This window comes from Bos taurus, chromosome 4 (assembly GCF_002263795.3).
Source record: "Bos taurus isolate L1 Dominette 01449 registration number 42190680 breed Hereford chromosome 4, ARS-UCD2.0, whole genome shotgun sequence".
Taxonomy (NCBI): Eukaryota; Metazoa; Chordata; class Mammalia; order Artiodactyla; family Bovidae; genus Bos; species Bos taurus.
In genome coordinates, this window is record NC_037331.1 from 33,053,561 (window position 1) to 33,080,946 (window position 27,386).

At 41.7% G+C, this 27,386-nt stretch overlaps 1 protein-coding gene across 4 annotated transcripts in view; it reads left to right on the forward strand.

The window, feature by feature from the left end:
• Positions 1 to 26,485, forward strand: part of ABCB4 (ATP binding cassette subfamily B member 4) — a 72,845-nt gene extending 46,360 nt beyond the window's left edge. For all 4 annotated transcript variants that reach the window (XM_010804130.3, XM_059885832.1, XM_010804131.4 and 1 more), the window contains 11 exons: positions 1,153 to 1,257; positions 4,963 to 5,040; positions 6,645 to 6,728; positions 7,992 to 8,195; positions 12,044 to 12,144; positions 13,677 to 13,817; positions 16,816 to 16,972; positions 18,464 to 18,661; positions 20,980 to 21,186; positions 24,622 to 24,768; positions 26,230 to 26,485. In XM_010804130.3, the coding sequence (XP_010802432.1) occupies positions 1,153 to 1,257; positions 4,963 to 5,040; positions 6,645 to 6,728; positions 7,992 to 8,195; positions 12,044 to 12,144; positions 13,677 to 13,817; positions 16,816 to 16,972; positions 18,464 to 18,661; positions 20,980 to 21,186; positions 24,622 to 24,768; positions 26,230 to 26,433 (1,626 nt within the window). In that variant the 3' untranslated portion in view covers positions 26,434 to 26,485. The remainder of the gene's footprint in view (positions 1 to 1,152; positions 1,258 to 4,962; positions 5,041 to 6,644; positions 6,729 to 7,991; positions 8,196 to 12,043; positions 12,145 to 13,676; positions 13,818 to 16,815; positions 16,973 to 18,463; positions 18,662 to 20,979; positions 21,187 to 24,621; positions 24,769 to 26,229) is intronic.
• The last annotated feature ends 901 nt before the right edge of the window (positions 26,486 to 27,386 follow it).

The window sequence follows — 27,386 nt, forward strand, 5'->3', positions numbered from 1 at the left end:
AGACCACAAATTAAAAAATAAATGAATTAGGGAGAACCCACCAACTGTTTTTACAGTACAGAATAAGGCAATCCCTGACTCTCTTGCAATTCAAAAACAGTGTGGGCTGTATTTATATGGGGGACCTCTCCTTGGTGTCAAATGGAGCTTTTGGAGATTGAGTAGAAAACAAAATAAACCAAGTCCTGCCCCTAAACAGTTTACTTTCTATTGGGACAGACGCATAACACACACACACAAAACAAGTATATTACATGTCACAGGATCGCAGGCATTTTAAAAGCACAGTCAGGCAGTGGAGGGGCCTGCAGTGGGGGTGCGGTTTCCTGCAGTTTGGTCAGGACAGACCTCTTTGGGCCGAGGGCCTGTGGGGTGGGGGGAGGCAGGTGAGGGGCGGAAGGAGTTCAGGCAGAGGGAGCAGCAGGTGCAGAAGAGGAGGAATAAACATGGCGGTGTGCAGCCACACACATCCACGTGTAGTGCTCCAGCCATGGCAGTAACCACGCACAGTGAGTCCTCTACATACGAACCTTCAGGTTGTGAACTTGCAAAGATGCAAACTCACATGCCAGGTCCTGTATGCCAGCTGTTGCACTATGTACTTTACAGGGTTCTGTACTATAAGATTAAAAATATTTCCTTTATTTTTGTGTTCATTTTTTATGTATGCATTTGCGATAAGTATTAGAAACTTGTTTCTATGCAGCTGATCGTATTTGTTGGGGTATCTAGGCTAACTTTGTTGGATTTACAAAAAAAAAATTGGACTTACGAACCTGCTCTTGGAACTGAGCTCATTCATATGTAGGGCACTTACTGTGTTCCTCAAATTCATGGAGACAGGAAGTAGAATGGTGGGACTTGATGGCTAGGGGCAGGGTCGTGGAAGTCCCTGTTGAATGGGTCAGGATTTCATTATGGATGATGAAGACTTCTGGAAATGGATGGTGGCGAAGGTGGCACAACAGTCTGAATATCCTTAACACCACTGTGTAGTACACTTAAATATGTTACATATATTTCACCACAGTTAAAAAAAAAAACACATATTCAAAACCTAGTTTTTAAAATGGGATGCTCAAGCCATTGTTTCTGGGAGGAATATACAAGGTTCATGTAATCCAAGTGGGTATTTTAAATGTTCTCTTGTAGATTTTTGGACCAGGAGACGATGAAGTGAAGCAGCAGAAGTGCAACATGTTCTCATTGCTTTTCTTAGGCCTGGGAATTATTTCCTTTTTTACTTTCTTCCTTCAGGTAGGTATCTGTAATTTGATCTTCTTTATTGAGTCTATATTCAAGTAGAGAATATAGATTAATTATCTATTATATTTTCATTAATTATATGTTAATATAGATTAATTATTGATTAATCAAAGTCCAATAAAAGAAACAGGTTATCCAAACTTTAGCTTTGCTGCTGTATAGCACGGGGATCTCAGCTCGGTGCTCTGTGATGACCCAGAGGGGTGGGAAAGGGGTTGAGTAGGAGGGAGGCTCAAGAGGGAGGGGATATGTGTATCCTTGTATGTATACTTATAGCTGATTAATGCTGTTGTACAGCAGAAACTAACACAACATTGTAAAGCAATTATACTCAAATTTAAATGTTAAAAAAAATTTTAAAACCCTTAGCTTTGATTTGGAGTTTCCAAATCTTAGACTGAAATGAATTAGACTCAGTTGGCACAAGGCTCTTTGAGAGGGCAGAGTCCTAAGTAGTAGACATTGTGACTTCCCTGGGTGCTAAGTTACATCATGATACAGGTTGGCCCTCTGCAGACATTCATTGCCAAGAAGAAAAGAGACTTTAATTCACAGGACAACATAAGTCCCATTTAAACGCAACAAGACATAAACTGAAAAAAATCAGTACAACAGCACTCTCTTTTTGAAACCGAAAGTGTTAGTTGCTCAGTTGTGTCTGACTCTTTGCAACCCCATGGACTGTGGCCCACCAAGTTCCTCTGTCCATGAGATCATCCAGGAAAGAATACTGGAGTGAGTAGTCATTCCCTACTCTGGGGGATCTTCCCGACCCTAGGATTGAATCTGGGTCTCCCGCATTGCAGGCAGATTCTTTACTATCTAAACCACCTTACTTTTTACATAATATCAAATAACTTCTCTGATCTTTTCCTCCTTAATTGATGAACTGTTTGAAAGAATGCACATTATATTGCATTTAGATATTTTAGATCTGGCGAAAATGAACTAGTAAACTCTGATTGTACTTGTCTACCTAGACTTTTACCAGTGGCTTTTTGTCTCTTTAACTCAGTGCCTTTCTAGTACAATCCATTAAGTCCACAAAATATTTCCTAGTCATGCCTAGTGTGTTTTTCTTTTGCAATTGTTGAGCCAGTGGTAAAAGTAAGCCAAGCTTTTTGTTTAGAGCGATTGCCTTGCTGGTGGCAACTCAGTGTCCAATGTAGCCACAAGCCCCAGTGTGTTAGGGAGTGGAGCTAGTTACAAACACGTGCTGCACCAACAGTGGACAGATGGCCGGCCCTTGAGCAATCTGCCAGCAAAGGTACTCTAGGAAATTGGCGAACTCTAGGCCTGGACTCCGGAGGCACTGACCACCCATCCTCTCAGCTTAGTGATATGTGCTCCCAAAGAGCACCCCACATGCTTCCACCAACACTCAACATGGCTGGGGACCCATCCCAGGGCCCCAGAAGCAAGCCCAACTGTGGACATCTGGGCTGCTCTCTATAATTAGAAAGAGGGACGTGTCTGGCAAGGATGCTGGGAGAAGACAAGTAGACTGACCATTGGCTGATCTGAGAGCAGGCAGAGCTGTGATGGGGAAGCAGCAAACTCACTTGGAGCCAGGACTAGAGACATCTGTCTACACCTGGGGTCCCCAGCCTCCAAGATCTAATGCTTGATGATCTGAGGTGAAGCTGATGTAATACTAATAGGAATAAAGTGCACAATAAATGTCATGCTCTTGAATCATCCCCAAACCATCTCCCCACCCCATCTGTCAAAAAATTGTCTTCCATGAAACTGGTCTCTGATGCCAAAAAGCTTGGGGACCAATTTTTGTTGTTTTTCAGCCACTCATTCGTGTCTGGCTCTCATGTCTGACTCTTTGCAACCCCATGGACTGCAGCATGTCAGGCCTCCCTGTCCTTCACTGTCTCCCAGAGTTTACTCAAACCCATGTCCATTGAGTCAGTGATGCCATCCAACCATCTCATCCTGCCCCCTCACCCCCTTCTCCTCCTGCCCTCAATCTTTCCCAGCATCAGAGTCTTTTCCAATGAGTCAGCTCTTTGCATCAGGTGGCCAAAGTATTGGAGCTTCAGCTTCAGCATCAGTCCTTCCAATGAATATTAAGGATGATTTCCTTTAGGATTGACTGGTTGGATCTCCTTGCAGTCCATGGGACTCTCAAGAGCCTTCTCCAGCAACATAAATCGAAAACATCAATTCTTTGGCACTCAGCCTTCTTTATAGTCCAACTCTCACATCCATACATGACTACTGGAAAAACCATAGCTTTGACTAGATGGACCTTTGTTGGCAAAGTAATGTCTCTGCTTTTCAATATGCTCTGTACTACAGGAGCCAAAATGCATCTCAACATAGAATTTTGTTACTTGCATTGAAGACTGTTTTGCTTCAAGCAAAGAACACTCTGAAGGTTGTAATTAAGATGGTATTATTATGCAGATGACACCACCCTTATGGCAGAAAGTGAAGAGGAACTAAAAAGCCTCTGATGAAAATGAAAGAGGAGAGTAAAAAAGTTGGCTTAAATCTCAACATTCAGAAAACTAAGATCATGGCATCTGGTCCCATCACTTCATGGGAAATAGATGGGGAAACAGTGGAAACAGTATCAGACTTTATTTTTTTGGTCTTCAAAATCACTGCAGATGGTGATTTCAGTCATGAAATTAAAAGACACTTACTCCTTGGAAGGAAAGTTATGACCAACCTAGATAGCATATTCAAAAGCAGAGACATTACTTTGCCAGCAAATGTCCATCTAGTCAAGGCTATGGTTTTTCCAGTGGTCATGTATGGATGTGAGAGTTGGACTAAAAAGAAAGCTGAGCGCCGAAGAATTGATGCTTTTGAACTGTGGTGTTGGAGAAGACTCTTGAGAGTCCCTTGAACTGCAAGGAGATCCAACCAGTCCATTCTAGAGGAGACTGGTCCTGGGTGTTCATTGGAAGGACTAAAGCTGAAACTCCAATACTTTGGCCACCTCATGCAAAGAGTTGAGGAAAAGACTCATGGAAAAGACTCTGATGCTGGGAGAGATTGGGGGCAGGAGGAGAAGGGGGTGACAGAGGATGAGATGGCTGGATGGCATCACCTACTTGACGGACGTGAGTCTGAGTGAACTCCGGGAGTTGGTGATGGACAGGGAAGCCTGGCGTGCTACGATTCATGGGGTAGCAAAGAGTCGGATATGACTGAGTGACTGAACTGAACTGATTCTCACTGAGATATTGTCCCTGAGAATTTTGAAAAGAAGTCTCTTTAGAATAGGTCAGAAGCCAATTTCTAAGACACATTTAAGGATTTTGGTCTTAGGGTTCTATTGCATACCAATGATTTACCAGTATATGAATTTTTTATTTTCATTTTTTTATGGAAGTGGAGTTGATTTACAATGTTAATTTCTGCTGTACAGCAAAATGTTTCTGGTATACATATAAAAACATTTAAAAATATTCTTTTCCATTATGGTTTATCTTAGGATACTGAATATAGTTCTCTTTGCTGTATAGTAGGTCCTTGCTGTTTATTCCAGCTGTAATAGCATACCTCTAGCAGCACATGAATTTGAAGTTGGGACTTTGAGTTAGTATCTGATCACAGACTTTGTTATTTGAATAGTTGAGTCACATATAAATATAGAATTCCTTGTGAATACACATACTTGTGTCAGAATGCTTGTGATGATTAAGAGAGACAAGAGGCTTTCTTCTTGCCCAGGGCTTCACGTTTGGGAAGGCTGGTGAGATTCTCACCACGAGGCTTCGGTTGATGGCTTTTAAAGCGATGCTGAGACAGGTAGGTGTGTGCACCGGAGCAGCTTCTTCCTTTCCTTTCGAGCCTCGCTGTGCTGCCCTCTGTGCCGTGGCCCCGGGTGTTTGTGCAGGAACTGGTCAGATCCCCGCTAGCTGCTCTAGTCCTTCAGTATCCAAAGACCTCTTAGGGTTTTCATGGGAATAGGCTTAGCTAATGTAATAAATAGGGGCTAGTATGTCCTGACTTTGGGGGCTTATTTTGCAACTCCCTCTATCCACATGGATACTCTCACTTCAAGGATCTGTCTCTGTTTTCTGGATTCTGTGCAGGCCCTGAGGAGTCACTTGAGACTCCAGGATGCCTTTCAACAAAGGCAACAGTGGTTGGCAGGGGTTCTGCCCAACAGTTGACATGACTTACTATGGGCGTCACCAAATGTTGACCATTGAGTTTTGTTGAGCTCTTCTTCCATGTTAATTCACCTGTTGGTTCACTCAAGTGTCACTCACTATGTACCAGATGGTGTGCTGGTCTTTGGGACTATCACATGCATTGTCGGCCCTGTCGGGAGGGTGACAGCTTAGTGCAGGACTTTGTGGGAAGATGTGCAAGCATGAATTCTCTATTTTATAGAGAAGGCTTAAGAGAGGGCCAGAATACTATCCATGTAGTCGACAGGAATTGATGACACTCCGGTTCACAGGAGGGCACAGGGCTTGTATCATATTTTGTGTAAGACTTTTTTCAGTGTCTTTTAAACTGTTTCTATGTAGGGAAAATTATTTTATATGAAACTAAAAGATTCTGTGGATGAAGGGCATATAATGAAAATCACATCTAAGACTTTAAATTTTTAGAATTTATTTATTTATTTATTTTTGGTGGCACCGAGTCTTCATTGCTGTGCAGGCTTTTCTCTAGTTGCTGCAAGAGGGGCCTACTCTGTACACCACGGGCTTCTCATGTTGCAGTGCACAGACTCTGGGGCACACACGGGCTTCAGTAGTTGTGACTCCCAGACTCCAGAGCACGGGCTCGATAGTTGAGGTGTGCATGCTTCACTTGACCCATGGCATGTGGGATCTTCTTGGACCAGGGATCAAACTCATCTCGTACATTGGAAGGTAGACTCTTTACCACTGAGCCACCAGGGAGGCCCTAAGACAGACTCTTTAATCCTTGCTTCAAATAAACAAAACTAAGCATGGTGAGAAACCAGGGCTGATGATCTCATGCCTAGAATTTACAAGAAAGAGCCACGTCCAGCCCAGCTCCACCACCCTTTGTGAGAGGAGTGGCCCCATCAGGGAGCGGGTGTTGGGAGCACAGGCTGTGAGCAGTGGGTGGATGGACCCGCAGGCACCACGGTCTCAGGTGAAGCTGGTAGCGAGCTTGGTTGCAATCTGGATAAGCCCTGCCCCCATTGCTGTGCTTTCCGGGCACAGATGGGAGGGGTCCTGTGGGCTCCCAGTGTGTGCTCAGGGCAGGGACCCAGGCTCCCCATCACATGGGAGGTCTCACCTAAACTCCAACACCCAAGTTCAGAGTGGGTACTTCCTCAGCATTGAGAGTTTGAGCTGTTTCATCCGATTTTTCTCTGCTTGTTTTAATCTGGAACTAATTTAAAGGTGTGTTGTGTGCCTTAGGACATGAGCTGGTTTGATGATCATAAAAACAGTACTGGTGCACTTTCTACAAGACTTGCGATGGATGCCTCCCAAGTCCAAGGGGTATGTAGACCTCATTCTACTACTGGTTTTCTTTAACTTGGTTTGGGATAAACATATGGCATAGCTGCCACTGTTAAGCTGCCTCAGCTGCAAATAACAGAAAACTCAAACTTGCCTGAACAACAAAGAGGAAGGTTAGACTTCAAGGCTGATGGATCCATTGGCTCGCAAGTGTCCACAAGGACCCAGGACTCTGTCTGTTGACTCTGAGCAGCTTTCAGTCCTCAGAATTGGCTTCACCCTGAGGCTCCTTCCCTTGTGGCCACAAGGTAGCTTCTGGGAGCAACTGGAGCTATAAGCTTCCTTGTTTTCCATCCAGTGAAAGAGAAGGCATACGTGGACCTCAACCACCAAACGAACACCCTTCCTTTAAATCTAATTTAGATTAATTTGGGTTACATACCCAACCCTGAACCAATAACTGGCTCAAGAGGGTGCTGCCTTCTCCCTGGCTTTCGCCCCTAGCCTTGGAGCTGAGGCCTGTTACACAAAGCTCATTGCTTCTGCACAATGCAAGATGTCACCTATGATGTCCCTATGACATCCCTCGTTTTCTGATTGGTGGAAACAGTACTTCATCTTTATGGAGGCTTTCCAGGGGATGGTCTCTTAGGATCTGTACCCTTTGCAACTGATGGTCTCTTGGAGCTCATGAACCTCCCTCTTATACATGTGAAGCAAACAGGCTTTAAAATGACCAGAGTGTCCGAGGTGTATTTCCTCTTTAAACATTGCCTTCAGGAAAAAGTGTATGTACCCCATAGCCTCTCCCCAAAGCAGAGCAGTGATGACTTGGTTCTGTGATGCTGAATTCATGTGGTCAGGAAAGGGGTGAGAGTTGAAAGGCACAGAGAGAGAATAACCTGCAGAGCCTCCCAAGTGATGCATGAGACTACTTTGGGAACCTGATGCAAAGAGCCAACTCATTAGATGCTGGATAAGATTAAGCACAGGAGGAGAAGGGGGTGATAGAGGACTAGATGGTTGCGTGGCATCATAGACTCGATAGACATGAGTATGAGCAAATTCTGGGAGATAGTAAACGACAGGGAAGCCTGGCATGCTGCAGTCCATGGGGCCACAAGAGTTGGACACGACTGAGCGACTAAACAATAACAATCTTGGGTTTATTGTAATGAAAGAGAGCAGATGTTAGCACAGGCATAAATCCCTGTCTCATGGTTTTGAATCAGGAGGCTGAAGGCTGTAGCTCACAGGTCTGAAACTTAAAATACAGCTCCCTCTCTTCTTTTGCTCATCCAGGCCACTGGGACCAGGTTGGCTCTGATTGCACAGAATACAGCTAACCTTGGAACTGGGATTATCATAGCATTCATCTACGGTTGGCAATTAACCCTTTTGCTGTTATCGGTTGTTCCAATTATTGCTGTATCAGGAATTGTTGAAATGAAATTGCTGGCTGGAAATGCCAAAAGAGATAAAAAGGAACTGGAAACTGCTGGAAAGGTGGGTCAAATAAGGCTTCAGCTGATATAAGTATGGTTGTTAAGACATGGGTTTTATTTGATTGATTTGTTACAACATGCGTGTTTTGATAATGTTAGTGCTCTCCACAACTAATGGTGGTCAACACTGAAGATGAAATATCTTACTGTGTCAATGCCTAGAACTTGAAAATGGGATAATTAATGTAAAACTTTTAGCGTATAGAAAGTGCTATATTCAGAAAATTTCTGAGTTTTCAGAGTTCGTTTTACGTTTTACTTTGTACACTGATGCCACTGTTAGGACAAAGGTTACCCCTGTTTTACAGATGAAGAGTCCTTAAAGAAGAGAAATATAAGTGTATTCTAAGTAGACAGTCCTGTTCTTGGTTGTGATTTCTGTAGTTAAGCTAGGCAGCCACCAGAGGGCAGTAATGCTCAGATTTGTAATGGCAATTGGGTACATGCTTAAACTTGGACCTTACTTTGAGCCACTTATTGTTCTAATTATTTATATTTCCCAACTCATCCTCACAAGAATCCTATGAGTCGAGTACTAATGTTCTGCCAATTTTACAAATGCAGAACTCAAGAATGAAACAAGTTAAAGGCATGGCTGGGATTCAAGTCCTGGTCTACTTCAAAGTTCTTTACTATATAGCCTCTTCATATGGGTTTAAATGTGTCTAAACCTACATTTTATTTACACATACATGTATTTAAATGTAAGCGTAGACAACAATCAGGAATTTTTTTACCCTTACTTATGTAAACATTATGCTACATTGAAACATTAAGAGGTGAAGAAATAGTGAAAATTGTGATGTAGTTTCTATAGCACAGCATTTGCAAAACCTTTTCACAGACAATACTGCCTAGGCCTTAATACAGTTATAGTTACTCGAGGTGGGGCAGATAGCATGCCTCGCTCATGGGGAAGAAGAGCAGTCAGCATGATTCCCAGCCTTCAGCTCTCAGGTATCCAGAATCCTGGAAGACCCTCTTGGCTGCTGGCCGTGCCTCCTTTATGGCGTCATTTCCTTGTTTCGTTTGTCACCACTAAACACCACCCCATAGTGCTTGTCTCCTTTCTCCTGAACCCTACTGCTTTTCACATTTCAGAAGGGAAATTGTCAGTAGGTAAAATGAACATCATTTTTTCTTAGACCAGTTACATGGAAGAAAACATCTTGAATCTGGTTAATAGAGCCTTACTTCTGTAAAAATGGCTAATGACATTGAGAGTTGCCAGAGTTTTCTGGCAGGAGCAGGGCTGTTAGAACGGAACAGCTCGGCAAACAAAACGCCACCCTTGATCATCCGTCCTGGCCTTGTAACCGCTCATTATATCATACTGGAGAAGATCCCCCACTTCTCTGGCCTTCAGTTTTCACTTATGTAACGTGAGAAATTGTACCAGATAATGTCACAGGTTCCTTTCAGCTACTACTCTGTTGTTTCAGGGATAAGAGGATGAACAACTCACATTGACCAGTCTGAAATACTTTTAGTAGCTACTTTAACCTAATAATGTTTTTTTTGTTGTTGTTATTTTTTTAATGAGAGGTTAGAAATTGTAAATGTTAATTATCAGCAATTCAATCATATTTCAATTCGGTTTACTCTGTCAACTCCTGATTAACCCAAAATGAGGGTTAGAAAGGTCTTGGAATTTCTGCCCCCACCCCTGCCTTCTGCTCTTCTGCCACATCACTGGTTTGTTTTTTTTTAAGTTTTCATTGACCTGTGTGCAGATTAGTCATGGTTCAGGAACATGGGGACTTGGGATAATTTCCCATTTTCATTTTCCAGAAAAGGCTTAGCAATGAGGGTGTTGGTTGCTGGACTGGGAAGAGGGGAAGGAGGCTGTTTAGTCACCCTCTTGACTCAGGCTCTGCCTGCTGACTGAGATAAGGGGCCTACTGAACCAGCATGAATCCTCGAACCACTTAATCCAGGGACCAGAAAATGAGAAGTTGAGTGAAAATCCTAACATCTAGTTTCTCCTTGTGTAAATTACAAAGCAGGGAAAGTAGAAGAGCATAATGGGTTAAGAGCAGGGACTTGGCATCAAACAGCCTGGTAGGGAATCCTGTCCCACCTACTCATGAACTCTGGAGCCTTAGGCAAGTCACTTCTGTGCTCTGTGCCTTGGCTCCTCACCTGTGCAAACAGGAATAAGAACACGGACCTCACAGGGTTGTCACATGAGGTAATATCTGGCACAGAGTAAAAGCCAATCTGCATTCTCTATTCTGGGGCTTCCAAGGTGGTTCAGCGGTAAAGAATCCACCTGCAATTTGGGAGATGCAGGAGATAGGGGTTTGATCCCTGGATCGGAAAGATTCCCTGGAAGAGGAAATGGCAACCCACTCCAGTATTCTTGCCTGGGAAATCCCATGGGCAGAGGAGCCAGGCGGGCTACAGTCCATGGGGTTGCACAGAGTCAGACATGACTGAGCACATTTTCTATTCCAGCTGTGATTACTGTTAGATGTTTCATTTATAATAAAGATAAAAGGCTCTTCAGCTTGAAGTATTGAATATCTTTCTTTCATCGGGTTCCAGAAGCTGAGAACTGAGATAAAAGTCTCCAACCTAAGATTTCATTTTACATTTTTGTCTCATGCTCCTTGTGCCAATGGTTTAAATGAATCAACTGCAGAACTCTGATTTAAGCCAAATAGCAGAGTCACAGACAATTAACTTCAGTCAGGGTTGGTTTAGCTGTCACAATCAGAAAACCGCTCTGGCGGATTTGGGTCAAAGGGTTTGCTATAAGGACATGCGAGAGTGTGGGGAACACAGACAGCTGATGGTAACTGCAGGGTCCCCAGCGGCTCCTCTCTTAGAGCCACTAGCTCTCTCATCTCTGAGTCTGTCTAGACATTTGTTCTGTTCCTCAGTCGCTGAATATTCAGGCCAGCTTCCTACGCATGCCCTGCTGACCTTAACCTCTGTATCTGCAGGGCCTCCCAAGTCACAGAGTTGCCTTCAAGTGCAGAAACTAAATCCAAGTGGCCTAAATCAGTCAGATGTCTGTCCTGGTTTCATCATTAAGGCCAGGTCATGGTGCTTACAACTGGAATGTTCTCAAATGAGGATAAGCATTTTCTTTACTGTAGAAAGCAGTGTAAGAAGCAGTGTACCTTAGGGAAGAAATGATTGCACCTTCAGTAGGCCCTTAGAAATCACTTGGGGTTTCTCAGGTGGCTCAGTGGTAAAGAACCCGCCTGCCAACACAGGAGACTCAGTTCCTGAGTTCGGGAGATCCCCTGGAGGAGGAAATGGCAACCCCCTCCAGTATTTTTGCCTGGAGAATCCCATGGTTAGAGGAGCCTGGCAGGCTACAGTCCATGGGGTCACAGAGAGTCGGACACGACTGAAATGACTTAGCATGATTATCTCTTCTAAGATCCTTACCCTATAAAGAAAGCAAAGTCACAGAGGGGTTGGACTAAAGCCAGTCAAGTAACTGCCTGGTGGCAAGGCTGGGAAGAGAATTAGGTTTCATGTCCAGACCACTGTTCTTGCCCTAAGCTGCTCTGTGTCTCAGCATAGGGCATAAGAAGGCTTGCCCACCATACATAATAGCACAACCAGTGGTGCTTTTAAGATGCCCCAGGATTCTCACAGAGCTTGTCATGAATAACACATTATGACCATGCTCTACAAACTGAAGGAATTGAAAACTCATCAATGCAAGCTTTGGAGTTCTTTGGACCTAGCCCTGAGACTTATTTATATATAATATATTATATATATAATAAATACATGTATATTTATTATTTATTTATTTCAGAAGTATTATTATTTATTATTTCAGAAGTAAAAACCCCACTTCTAATCCAGGTCTGTTCTATGTTACAGATTGCAACAGAGGCAATAGAAAATATTAGGACAGTTGTATCCTTGACCCAAGAAAGAAAATTTGAATCCATGTATGTTGAAAAATTGTATGGAGCTTACAGGTAATGAGCATATGATTGTTACTAAGAACCTTGTATTACTGATTGCAATTTTTAGGCTGAATTTTTGATTGCAGTTTTTATTGCTGCTGCAAACAATGATATGATTATAAGGATGACCTTTTTTCAATAATTATCTCACTGAAAACAAGCAATTTTTTGATGCAGTTGGACTATAGGATTGGATTTTTACATCTCTTATAAAAATAGTACAATTGGGTCTCTGAGAGCTAACAGGAACAGAGGGCTGCACAAGTACGTTTTTTTTGTTTTTTTTTTTTAACCAGTGCAGGCAACATAAACAACCCATCTGGTGATTCAGGGTAAATATTGTTTTAGGCAGTTCCTCAAGCCTTTATTTTCTTTGGATTGTGTAAGATTAAACCAAAGATGAGACTTGCTTTGGGGTTAAAGTGTTCTCTAGATGAGGGCCAGATCCAACCTATCCTGAAAACAAAGACACACAGTCTGTTTCTCTCGTTTATTTTTGAGCAACTCAACAAACCTCCAGCATCTGTTTGCCACTTGTTTCCAACTAGGGCCCGTTCTCACGAATGGATATATTTTAGCACTAACAGAACCGAACACAAGCTGAATCACAACTTTGTGGACTAGAACAGTGGTTTTGAACACTTACATATTTGGACAGAGATAGTTGTGAATTTCTCAGTGTATCCACCTTCTTAGTTATGCATACTTCACACAGTGACATTTTTCTGTCCCTTTGATGTTTGACATACATGTCAGGAGCACTGTAAATTGTTCAGTACCATTAAGTATTGTAATACTATGCTTACAGCACATAAGTTAAACTAGCCAAATAAGTAATACTTTGAATTTTCCCTCTTGCCAAGTGCCTTCCTTCTAATCTGAAAGTAAATGAATTACTATTCTTTTGGAGGATTTATAATAATGAAGTGTAATAAAGTAGCGAAACTAGTAGAGGAAAGCATGAGGTCTAATTAGAAATGGTGTAGAACAAATTGTGTTTGGGCTGGTGGGATCCAGTTCCAGGAAGAAGTTCTGGTGTGCCTGTGTGGACCTCACTGACCCTACTTTTCTGAATCCAAAACAAGAACAGACTATAATCCAAAACATAAAAGACTATAACTAGTCACAGAAGATGAGATAATAATATTAGACAATCGAATAGACAACTCAAACTTCAGTCTTAACTCTGACATCCTTTATTTTTGACACCACAATCATGTTTATATCATGTGTTGAATGTCTGAATTACTAGATATTCATGTGTAATAAGAATAGCAACTATCATTTGAACATCCTCTGTGAGCTAGGTACTGTGCTAGACATTCATATTGTCTATTTAGATCTCAAAGCAGTTTTGTGATATCCTGGTCATCCCCCTCTTACAAATCAGAAAACTGATATATAGAGAGGCTAAATCACCTCCTCTGATTATAACTGGGAGCAGAATTTAATGGGTAGACTAAACTTAGAAGCTGTGCTGTTTGTATAACCCAGGGTTAAAGAGGCTGAAGAGATGGTTACAGATATATTAATTTGCTTTTCAGGAATTCTGTGCGGAAGGCACATGTCTATGGGATTAGTTTTAGTATTTCACAAGCATTTATGTATTTTTCCTATGCTGGTTGTTTTCGATTTGGTGCCTATCTCATCGTAAATGGACACATGCGCTTCAGAGATGTTATTCTGTAAGTAATCTTTTAAATTTATTGAGATTATTCCATAACAGAGCTTCAGTAGGTATATTCAAAAGTTTGTAGTAGACTGAAAAACTAATTTATGATGAAGCCACAGAGTTGAATCTACTCTAGAAATTGGATGTTGTCAGTACTCCAAGGATAGTTTCATTTATCGAGTGGACTGAAGTCAACCAAGCTAGTGAACACGATCATAAACCAGACTTCTAGTAATACATAGGACAGGAGGATAGCCGGTATTCTCAATGTGGAAATAAAACATAGTTAGAAAACTATGAGAGGTTAAATAGCTTACCATTTATGGTCAACCAAAGATGGCCTTGCCAGTGGGATAGGAATGCATGACTGAAATCTGGGAAAGACTCTCTTCCCTAACCAGACCTGGGATGACCCTGCCCACTTTTGCCTCTTAGCCTTCCTATTGTCTTGGTTTCCAAGGCTAACCAATGGTCTTTCAAAATATGCCAAATACATTCAATTAGGTTGCAGTCTAGTCTTGCCAAGGGGAAGCTATTCTTTTAAGATCACTTGGGATATTTCTGGTGTGATGGGATGATTTTTAAAGCAGTAGCAAACAACTTAAAAAAAAAAAAAACAGGGTCAAGACAGACAAAGCAAAAGAGTTTACAAGCTGTTCTTTTGTTTTCATCCAAAATTAAAATAACCATGAAAAAGGAATATGTATCTTTGCATCAGTCAGGATCCTAGCAGGGACAAATGGTCTTAACAAAGTACAGGGTCTCTCTAATTGGGAGAGTAGCATTGACATATATAAATGACCATGTATAAAATAGATAACTAGTGGGAAGCTGCTGTATAGCACAGGGGGCTCAGCTCGGTGCTCTGTGATGACCTAGAGGGGAGGGGTGGGGTGGAGGAGGGAGCTCAAGAGGGAGGGGATATATGTATACATTGTTGTACAGCAGAAACTAACACAACATTGTAAGGCAATTATCCTCCAGTTAAAAAAATTAAGGGTCTATTTTTAAAGGTGTGAGATGTATAACCCAGCAGCAGTGCCTAGCTAGGAACCACCAAGATGTTACTTAAGCCTAAAGGGCAAGAAGAGGGAGGGATTTTCAGAACCCAGCATGCGGTATTGGGGGGAACACCACAACTGTCCACCACAACACATGCCCTGGCCCCTCTCCTCCAGCCTCCATCCCTGCTATGCTGGTCTTTGCTAAACGCCATCAGGAGCCAGAGGAGCAGGAAACCTTTTGATGCAGACCCTGTAGGTCAGCCTCCAAGGCACAGAGGAAGGAGGATGGCGTCAGGTAGAGATGGAGAGTGGAAAGTGGTTTCAGACAGATGCAAACAGCCAGTTGGGAATTACCACTCGAAGTATGCATACTGTCTTAGAAAAATACCATCAAAGAAATTGGGCCTGCTTTTGAAAGCTGTCTTATTTTTATCTTTAAAATGTTAAATTCTGGGTAATTGAAAGATAGCCTTTAAAGTCTTTCATACCAAGGCTGCATTGCAGGCTCTATAGGAAGGCCAGGCAGCTAGCTATGGGTGAGCTGTTCATCTCTCTTTGAAAATTTGATTTTTGGTAATCAACCTTCTCAGGTATTTACATGAATACTCTACCCACCATCCCCAGCCTCGTGTACTTAAAACACACTTTAATAATTAGGTTTATACTTTGCTGCACAGCAGTAATTAACGCAATCTTATAAAATCAACTATACTTCAATTTTTTAAAAAGAATTTAAAAATAGAAAAAAATTAACTTACAAACCAAAAGAAGAAGCCAAGTGCCATGATACCCAGTCCAGAATTATCTAATCTGTATCAGGGTACAGAAGCAAAGCAGAGAAGATTCAGTGCATGGAGTTTGATTCAATTTGATTCAGGTTTTTTCAAGCTTGTGGAACTTCAGTCTCACTTATTTGAATGTAGCTCAAAGAGACAATACAAACAGCTTAAAAAAAAAACAAAACACCTTAGAAGTTTAGGGGAAATTTTTTTTAAGTTCTCCATTATTATTAGAGATCTTCCTACACTCCTCTTTCTTTGGGGAGCTCTGATGCCAGAAGTAAATAGCTTTGTAAATGGCACTAATTGTAAAGAACCCACCTGCCAATGCAGGAGACATTAAGGTATGCAGTTTCAATCCCTGGGTCAGGAAGATCCCCTGGAGGAAGGCACAGCAATCTACTCCAGTATTCTTGCCTTGAGAATCCCATGGACAGAGGAGCCTGGTGGGCTATGGGGTCACAAAGAGTCGGACACGACTGGGCAACTGAGCATGCACACGCAGATCTCAGAATCTTTAGTTCTTCCTAGAAGTTATCATCCATATCCATTCTTTTAACTGGAGAATAGACCTTTGGTTAAGATGATTGCTTTTTTGAGGGTTGTAGCAATAGATATTTTACTTATAAGAGAAAAGCTGTTTGTAGTAAAGGCTTATTTTGCCTAATAAGAATTCTTTAAGCATAGTGCCGATGATTATCATTTGCCCAGTGGAGAGGTGGGGAGTGGGGGTGTGGAAGCCACTGTCTGAAGGTTAGGGCTGTAGAGTCAGGAGGAAGTCTCGCTCCTGATCTGGTCCTGATCAAGTCCCTTCAGCACCCAGAGCTCCAGTTCCCTCAACTCTAAACTCAGTAGAATTACCTGAGAATTGTCAGTAGAATTATCACAACTCGGATTCTCTGATCAGGAACTTCTGGAGAGAAAAGGACTTTACAAAGTTCCACGAAATCCAGGAAATGAGAAGTCCTGAAGGAAGTCAGAGCATGCTTAGTTGTGTCCAACTCTTTGTGACCCTATGGACTGCCACACGCCAGGCTTCCCTGTCCTTCAGGATCTCCCAGAGTTTGCTCAAACTCATGTCCATTGAGTCAGTGATACCATCCAACCATCTCATCCTCTGTCATCCCCTTCTCCTCCTGCCCTCTGTCTTTGCCAGCATCAGGGTCTTTGCCAATGAGTCAGCTCTTTTATATAAACTAATTTTCAAAATCCCTCTGCTTCCATCTAGGGTGTTCTCAGCGATTGTGTTGGGCGCCGTGGCTCTAGGACATGCTAGTTCCTTTGCTCCAGACTACGCTAAAGCCAAGCTGTCTGCAGCCCACTTATTCAAGCTGTTTGAAAGACAACCTCTGATTGACAGCCACAGTGAAGAAGGCCTGAGGCCCGTGAGTTCCTTGCTGTCTCATAAGCACTTGGTTAATTTTTTCCTCAAGGTTTTCTGTCTGCTAGATCATGTCGACTGGAAAAAAAAGAAAAAAAGCACAATGTGAGAGTTGTGAGTTAAGTTTTATTTGGGGCAAAATGAGGCCAATAGCCAGGAGACAGCACCTCAGATAGCTCTGAGAGACTGCTCCAAAGAGGTAGGGGGAACATCAGTGTTCCATTTGATTTTACTGAAGGGGGTACCTGCCGTCAGGCACACGTTTTGGCAGAGGTTTTCTGCTAGTCACAAGTAACAGATGTCTCTGCTAATGATTTTAGTGCTTTTCTAGTTATGAGATGATGCAAGAAACTGGGTTCATAAAATTCTCTCCTGAAAATGTCTGTCTGCTGGCCTGTTCTGCCAGTGTTTTCCCAGAGCATAGGGTGCCTCATTCCTCATCTCCGCCCTGAACTCCTTTCAGGGGGTGTTCAAGGTCAGCGGCTGCAGCAGTTTGTGGCTTAGCCCTTGTAGATGAGAGGCAGATGTCAAGTGGCAGTCGTAATCACAGGATACATTTGTAGTGATTACGCTGACACTGACTTCACTAGCTTTGTGATAGTTACAGGGCCAATAATATTTGGCCAACTTTCCTGGCATTTTCAAATTTCATAGGGGGTTGCAAGGATTCTGAAGTTGAGCACATCAAAAGTAAAAAAAAAAAAAACAACAACCAAATATCCAGATGTACTAGAACTAAATAATTTCCATGAAAATTGAGTCATCTGCAGGGAAGGTATGTGGCTTTAATACTGTGAGTAACTGCATTAGCAATTTGGCTTTCATCACCTAGTATAATGCTGCTGCTCAGTCGCTTCAGTTGTGTCCGACTCTGTGCGACCCCATAGACGGCACCCCACCAGGCTCCTCTGTCCGTGGGATTCTCCAGGCAAGAACACTGGAGTGGGCTGCCATGTCCTTCTCCACCTAGTATAATGACTGTGTTATAAATGGTAGGACGGCTACTTTATTCGGTGTAGGAGGATAAAATTACTGCGCCAAGTGAATGAGTTAAAGAGGCCGCAGGGCTTGAGTTAAGGGCTATCCACCAAGACTGCTCTAAATCCCCACCCCTTTGAGCCTTGAACCATTGACTTGGCTTCTGCTGCAAAATTATTTGGGAACACTAAATATTTGTCTTCAGTGACCCAGAAATTTTGAGTTTAGACAACAACACTACAACTCTCTCTACTCTAACCTGAACCCCTGGTTCCCATATTCATTTTGTATATATAACAACTCTAAAATATGACCCTCTTTAACCTGTAGCCCTGGTTCCCATCTTTATTTTATAACAACTTGCTACCAATACTAACTGGTGCTACTACTTGTACTGAACACGGATTTTATGTTACTCTGCTGTAGTGTCTGTTAAAGCCTCCTTGAATTTATACTTTTTATTCCAATGATTTATCAGACTAATTATAATAGCAATATAAACATACCTATTTTTTAGGATAAGTTTGAAGGGAATGTGACACTTAATGAAGTTGTGTTCAACTACCCCACCCGGCCAAATGTGCCTGTGCTTCGGGGGCTGAGCCTGGAGGTGAAGAAGGGCCAGACACTGGCCCTGGTGGGAAGCAGCGGCTGTGGGAAGAGCACGGTTGTCCAGCTCCTGGAACGATTCTATGATCCCTTGGCTGGCACAGTGGTGAGCATGCTTTCTGAGATCAGTTCAGTTCAGTTCAGTTGCTCAGTCGTGTCCGACTCTTTGCGACCCCATGAATCGCAGCACGCCAGGCCTCCCTGTCCATCACCAACTCCCAGAGTTCACTCAAACTCACATCCATTGAGTCAGTGATGCCATCCAGCCATCTCATCCTCTGTCGTCCCCTTCTCCTCCTGCCCCCAATCCCTCCCAGCATCAGAGTCTTTTCCAATGAGTCAAGTCTTCTCATGAGGTGGCCAGAGTACTGGAGTTTCAGCTTTAGCATCATTCCTTCCAAAGAAATCCCAGGGCTGATCTCCTTCAGAATGGACTGGTTGGATCTCCTTGCAGTCCAAGGGACTCTCAAGAGTCTTCTCCAACACCACAGTTCAAAAGCATCAATTCTTAGGCTCTCAGCTTTCTTCACAGTCCAACTCTCATATCCATACATGACCACAGGAAAAACCATAGCCTTTCTGAGATCAGTAACCTGATTTAAGGCACTATCGGGCAAGACCTATAATCTTAATGAAAAAATGACCCCATTCTGTGGATCCCAAACTGGTGCCCACAGTCAGACAAATATATGGGTAGAGTATCTGGAACTGAGTGGAGTTCAGAAAGGACTGAGTATGAAGTTGATCTCTACCCCACCCTGGGCCCTTTGCACCAGCCGGATCCCCTCTGCGTGAACATACATTCGCTTCCTGGGTTATAAAGGTAACCACACACTCCTGCCAGAGTTCTAAGCAGATTCCCAGACTCCCTCCCCTCCCTTCTGCTTGGCTATCTCTCTAACCCTGAATTTGAGGCTCTCTTTGATCCTTACCTCCAGGCCTCTAATATTTGGCTTTTAGCATTGATGTTGTTGGTGTCTAGCCCCTGGCCCTCTTCGAGCGGAAGTGTGGCTCTTACCAATAATGCGTGCATCTCCCATTACCTTGGGATGGTACCCACCGATCTGGCCCAGGGAGCCAACCCGTGTAGACAGTCACCAGAACGTTAAATCTTCTTGAGTTGTTTCTTTGGGGGAAAATCTTACGTTTCCACTATTATAATTACTGTGAAGATATGAATATGGGCAAACCAGCTCAACAGTGCTCTGCAGATATGCTGTGCTAATCCTCCAGTGGGGATTTCTTTCTTAAAAGGCCAAGACTAGTTGGACTCGTGTATTTCTTCACCGTGTCCTTTGCACTGTGGAAGCTGTTTCCTCACTTAGCACATCACAAGGCTCCTCTAAAAGCATCAGGCATCCTGCTTCCAACAAACCCGAAAATAAAACCACCACCAAAGATAAAGATCCTACTCTTGAGCTTGTCCACTTTCAGCTGAGCTCTTGTCCTATGTGTCAGTTAGTCAGTCCTGTCCAACTCTGTGACCCCATGGACTGTAGCCCACCAGATTCTTCTGTCTGTAGAATTTTCCAGGAAAGAATACTGGAGTGGGTTCCCATTCCCTTCTCCAGGGGATCTTCTCGACCCAGGGATTGAACTCCAGTCTCCTGCATTGGCAGGCAGATTCTTTGCCATCTTAGCCAACAGTTAGGGTAGGTGAAGACTGCTAGTTCTCAGGGGAAAGAGAGGTGAGGTGGGTAAGACAGGAGATAGCAGCTTTCAGAATGTGGGGCCCTGCTACTGATCTGCTTTTCTTCCTGGTGTGCCTGGAGAAGGGGCACAGTGTCAAGGTGAAAGGTCAGAGCTGATCAGGCGACAGCAGACAGAAGTAGGACACTGCATTGCTTGCTTCTTTTTTTTTTTTAATTAATTGGCTCAGACGGTTAAGCGTCTGTCTACAATGTGGGAGACCAGGGTTCAATCCCTGGGTCAGGAAGGTCCCTGGAGAAGGAAATGGCAATCCACTCCAGTACTATTGCCTGGAAAATCCCATGGAAAGAGGAGCGTGGTAGGCTACAGTCCATGGGGTCGCAAAGAGTCGGACACTACTGAGCAATCTTCACTGTAATTTTAATTGGAGGCTAATTACTTTACAATATTGTGGTGAAGGCAAAGGATGGTACACTTGCCTAGATGAAGGCAGACAGGAACAGAGAGAGTAATGTGGAAAGACAGGGCCAAATGTGCTACCGTTTTCTGAGGTAGAATAAGAAAGGGATGGCTGAGTTGCCGTAAAAAAAAAATCTTTTTGTTGGCTGTGTGGGCCTTACAGGCTCTTACTGTGTAAGAGCTTACAGGCGGTGAGGCTTGGTATTTCACAAGCTGCCGATGTCCATGTGCCACAGTCTCTTAGTAACATACTGCTCAGTTTTTTTGTTGCTGTTGTTGAAGTCCTTCTTACAGTTTGTGGGGTCTGGTTTTCAGCTTCTAGATGGTCACGAAGCAAAGAAGCTCAACGTCCAGTGGCTCAGAGCCCAACTTGGAATCGTGTTGCAGGAGCCCGTCCTGTTTGACTGCAGCATTGCCGACAACATTGCCTATGGGGACAACAGCCGGCCTGTAACCATGCCTGAAATTGTGAGCGCAGCCAAAGCAGCCAACATCCATCCTTTCATTGAGACCTTGCCCCACGTAAGTGAGCTGGTGACTTCCTGGATGAGCGGAATCAACTGCACACTGTGTTCCTCCTCCAGCAGGTCCCAGAGTTGGCCTCTGTACTAGCACTGTGGCCTTGGACTACACACTGAAGTCCATGATACCAAGTTTCCTTATTGGTAAATGGAAATATTAGTTGTGGTGTTTATCTTGTACCAATGTCATGGAAAGCAAGTGAGGCAATTGTTAAGTCACCTCAAACTGTTTGCTATGGGCTGCATTTGGACTAAAGCTGTTTGCTTTGTCCCTTATGGCACTTTTTTAATGAAACATTTTATTTCGAGGTAATCACAGATTCACATGCAGTTGTAAGGAATATGGAGATCATATGTACCTTTGACCTAGTTTTCTCCAATGACATCTTGCAAAAGTGATAGAGTATTGCAACCATGATACTAATTTGATACAGCCCACTGACCTTATTCAGAATTTGCTGGTTTTGCTTGTATGCATTTGTACACATAGTTCTCTTCACTTTTATTGCCTGTGTAGACTCACATCCACTGCTCCAGTCAGGATATGGAACGTTTTCATCACCACAGATTCCTCATGTTACCTTTCTGTAGACACTCCCCTCCTTCTTACTCTCTCTCCCCACAACCCCTGGCAACAAATAACTGTTCTCCATTTGTGTCATACTTTCAGAATGTTATATAACCACATGAGATTAGCATTTTCACTCAGCTGTAAATCCCTGAAGCTCTTGGGTATGGACTGTAGTTCATGCCTTTTTATTACTGAATCAGATGGATATATGGTCTGGATGGCCTTTTAAAATTTTTTATTGGAGTATAGTTGGTTTACAGTGTTGTGTTAGTTTCAGGTATACACAAAGTGAATCATATATATATATATGATTGTACATTATGTATATGTGTGTCTCCACATACACCCAACTTTCAGATTCTTTTCCCATAGAGGCCATTACAGAGTATTGAGCAGAGTTCCATGTGCTGTACAGTAGGTCATAATTAGTTCTCTCTTTTACATATATAGTGGAGTGCATCTGTCAATCCCAGTCTCCTAATTTAACATCCTCCTCCCCATTCCTCCCTGGTAAGCATGTTTGTTTTCTACATCTGTAACTCTATTTCTGTTTTGCAGAGAAGAGAGAATGCTCCTATAACTGTTGGTGGAAACGTAAATTGGTGCAACCACTATGAACAGTATGGTGGTTCCTTAAACTAGAGCTACTGTATGACCTGCAGCTTTTTAAACTAGTCACCTATTGAAGCATATTGAGATTGTTTCCAGTTGGGTTTTTTAGAGTAAAGCTGCGATAAGTATTTGTGTACAAGTTTTAGTGTGAACCTGAATTTTATTTCTCTGGGATAAATGCCCAGGAGTATAACTGCTAGACCATATGGTGATTGGTTGTTTAATTTTATAAGAAATGGCTAAACAGTTTTCTGAAGTGGTGTTGCCATTTCACATTCCCACCAGCAGGGATGAGGGATATAGTTTCTTTGAATCTTTGCCAGCATTTGCTGTTGCAACTTTTTTTTAACCATCCTGATAGGTACACAGTGATATCTTATTGTGATTTTAATTTGCATTTCCTAATGGCAGAGGATGTTGAACATTTTTTATATAGTTATTTGCCATCTATATTTCCTCTGTGATGAAATGTCTTTTCATGTATTTCATGTAAAAATGCCTATTTTCTAATTGGATTGTTTTTTACTGTTGAGTGTTGACAGATTTTTATGTTCTACTTACTAGTAAGTCCTTTGTTGGAAATGTAGTTTCCAAATATTTTCTCCCAGTTTGTAGTTTTTTTTTCATCCTTTCAACAGGGTCTTTTGCAAAGCTTAAGTTTTTAATTTTGATGAGGTCCCAGTTCATCCTTTATTTCATTTTACAGATTGTGCTTTTGATGTCAAGTCTGAGAACTCTTTGTCTAGGCCTTGGTCCTAAAGATTTTATCCACTATTTTCTAAATTCATGGTTTTACAATTTAGTTTTCACTATCCACTTTGAGTTAATTTTGTCATAAGACTGTTTTTCTTTAGTGCTTTATTTCTTTGGAGAGGATCTGTACTCTCCAATTTCCAGTCCCCAACACTCCCTATTTATTACCTCATTTAGCTTCTATCCTCATTAGTATATAGTGTATATATATTATATATAGATATATATAGTATATATCCTCATTAGCTGCCATCCTCATTAGTATAGTGGTGAGTATCCCCGCTTGTTGCACAGGAGACTGGGGTTTGAGTCCCCGACGGGCAGGCAACACAACCTTGGGGATTCCCTGGTGGCTCAGATGGTAAAGTGCCTGTCTGCAATGCGGGAAACCTGGCTTTGATCCCTGGGTTGGGAAGATCCCTTGGAGAAGGAAACAGCAGCCCACTCCAGTACTCTTGCCTGGAAAATCCCATGGACAGAGGAGCCTGGTAAGCTACAGTCCATGGGGTTGCAAGAGTCAGACACGACTGAGCGACTTCACTTTACTTTAGCTGCTGTGACTATAGCCAAATTGCAGTGAAATCAATACGAATTTGAAAACTAAGCTAAGAATTCAGTGACACAATTTTCTGTTACAAGTAAATTAATCTTATATTGCGTGCTATGTATGTATTTTTTTCTCTTGATTACAAATTCCTTAAGGGTAAGAACAGAGGCAGATTCATATTTATACTTCCCACAGTTCTACCATAACAGGTAGTCAGTAAATATTTAAGTGAATGAATGAATTTAAAAAAGAATAAATTAGGCTCTGTGTGGGTCATGTGAATATTTTAAATTAATAATGTTGAACATTGACATGTAACCATTTTAGGACTCCAGTGACAGCAGATGAGGCTTCCCTGGTGGCTCAGATGGTAAAGAATCTGCCTGCAATGCAGGAGTAAAAGAAAGTGTTAGTTGCTCTGTTGTGTTCGACTCTTTGTGACCATTTGGGTTGTAGCCCACCAAGCTCCTCTGTCCATGGAATTCTCCAGGCAAGAATATTGGAGTGGGTAGCCATTCCCTGCTCCAGGGGATCTTCGGACCTCAGGATGGAACCCAGGTCTGTTGCATTACAGGCAGATTTTTTTTTTTACTGTTGAGCCACCAGGGAAGCCCATGCAATGCAAGAGACTTCAATCCCTGGGTTGGGAAGATCTCCTGGAGAAGGGAACTGATGTTCAGATAATGATAGGATTTGGACAATTTGTTGCAGGATATGAAATGAAATGAAAACTAAGATCATTAACATTCTAGTTTGATTTTGAAAATGAACGTCACATTAAAAAAAAGTAAATGCACAACGTCGTGGTTGTTATAGAAACTTTATTATTATTTCCTATTATTTTTTCCTATAATTAGAACTGTCAAGTGTTAAGAAGTAAAAGTTTATTCAATATACTATTAGGATTTTTCTAAACTAGAACTTTACTAACTCTATTAATGGCTAACTTGCAGAAATATGAAACAAGAGTGGGAGATAAGGGGACTCAGCTTTCCGGGGGACAGAAACAGAGGATTGCTATTGCCCGAGCCCTCATCCGACACCCCCGCATCCTACTGCTGGATGAAGCCACGTCAGCACTGGATACTGAAAGTGAGAAGGTATGGCTTCCCACTTCACACCCCACTTAATTTATAAAACAAAACTTTTTCGTGTAGTCAATCATGAAAAAAATAAACACAAACAGCTCAATATTTTTAAAGAACTCTGGCCAAAAAAATGGACAGAAGTCCTAGATATTGTTCAAAGAAGACATACAGATGGTTAACAAACATATGAAAAGATGTTCAACATCACTAATTATTAGAGAAATGCAAATCAAATCTACAGTGAGGTATCACCTCATACCAGTCAGAATGGCTATCATCAAAAAGTCTACAAATAATAAATGCTGGAGAGGGTGTGGAAAAAAAGGAACCCTCCCACACTGGTGGTGAATGTAAACTCAGACAGCCACAATGGAGAACAGTATAGAGGTTCCTCAGAAAACTAAAAGGAAAGTTAGCATATAATCCAGCAGTCCCACTCCTGGGCATATATCTGGGAAAAAACTTGGTTTGAAAGGATATATGCACCCCAGTGTTCTTTGCAGCACTGTTTACAATAGCAAAGATATGGAAGCACCTAAATGTCCATGGACAGAGGAATGGATAAAGATGTGTACATATGAACAATGGACTAATAAAGCATAAAAGGAATGAAATAATGCTATTTGCAGCAACATGGAGGGACCTAGAGGTCACCATACTAAGTCAGTCAGAGAAAGAAATACCATTAAATCATGCAAATGTGGAAGCTAAAAACAATACAAAAGAACTTATTTACAAAACAAAGACTCAGAAAAAAAACTTATGGTTATCAAAGAGGGGAGGGATAAATTAGGAGTTTGATTTTAAAATATATATGCTACTATATATAAAACAGATAACCAAGAACCTACTATATAGTATAGGCATTTTATTCAACATTTTGTAATTATCTATAATGGAAAATATAAAAAAGGATATAGTAACTGAATCACTTTGCTGCATACATGAAACTAACACACCATTGTAAACTATATTTCAATAAAAATTTTAAAAGAGGGGTAAGCACAAAAAAAAAGGAAACAAATGTAGACAGCAGTTATTTTGAGGTAAAATATTTTTATTTCACCCCTTCCTTCCAGAATTTTCCAAATTTTCTAAAATGATTAAATTTTATACACAAAAAAGTACTTTTATTGCACTTTTTGTTTGAATGCCATAGCATATTAATAATGGAAAAACTGGGAAATAAAACATTCAAAATTGAAGCAGTTAGTTTAAATTATTTTGTGACTGGTTAGAAAATTTAAAGATTGTGAAGATTATTTAGAGAATACATTTTTATTATAAAGAACATAACTATATGCAAGACGGACTATGTAAAACTCAATACATAAAGCTAAAAATTCAAAGATGACATAAGAAATGAAAGGTAACTTTCTTTTGTATAGATGGTAAAATATTTGGATTTCCTTTACTTTTAAAACTTGTTTCTCTAATTTTTAAGGTAAGGCTTCTGTTCTGATTTATTAATAGATTGTCCAAGAAGCCCTGGACAAAGCCCGAGAAGGCCGCACCTGCATCGTGATCGCTCACCGGCTGTCCACCATCCAGAACGCAGACTTGATAGTGGTGATTGAGAATGGCAGAGTCAGGGAGCACGGCACACACCAGCAGCTGCTGGCACAGAAAGGCATCTATTTCACCATGGTCAGTGTCCAGGCTGGGACACAGAACTGATGAACTCTTGTTATAGTGTATCTTAAAAATAAATTCCGGCAAGTTTTTCTGACTTAGAGACTTCTTTTATAAGTCACCATAAAACATAGGTATATCTTATTCGAACTTGGAACATCCAATTTGGGGTTGTCTATTACAGCTTTTGACATTTAGTTGTTAAAAGTAACATCTGGCTTGATGCAGTATGAAAACAGCCTGGCTATGAGTTACCAAAAATGTATGGAGAGAATATTACTCACCATAAAAAAAAGTAACACCATTTGCAGCATCATAGATGGACCTAGAGACTATCTTAATAAAATCAGTCATTATCTTACTGTTTCTCAGACAAATACCATATATTATCACTTATATATGGAATCTAAAAAAAATGATACAAATGAACTTATTTACAAAACAGGAAAAGACCCAGACATAGTGAAAGGGGAAGAGGGATAAATTTGGAATCTGGGATCAACAGCAACACACTGCAGCTGCTGCTAAGTCACTTTAGTCGTGTCTGACTCTGTGCGACCCCACAGACGGCAGCCCACCAGGCTCTGCCATCCCTGGGATTCTCCAGGCAAGAACACTGGAGTGGGTTGCCATTTCCTTCTCCACAGAAACACACTACTATATATAAAAATAAACATCGAGGACCTACTGTATAGCACAGGGAACAATATTCTATATCTTGAAATAATCTATAATGGAAAAGAATCTGAAAAATAGACATGAAAATAATGGACTCACTTTGCTGTATATCTGGAACATTGTAAATCAACTATATACAAATAAAAAAAGAAAGTAAAAAGTTTAGGTATATAAAACTATACATTGAAGATGTAATCCGATCCCTATCAAATTATTCATGACATTTTCCACAGAACTAAAATAATCCTAAAATACTTATGGAACCATAAGAGACACAGAATTGCCAAAGCAATTCTTTTCCTTCAGGAAAAGAACAAAGC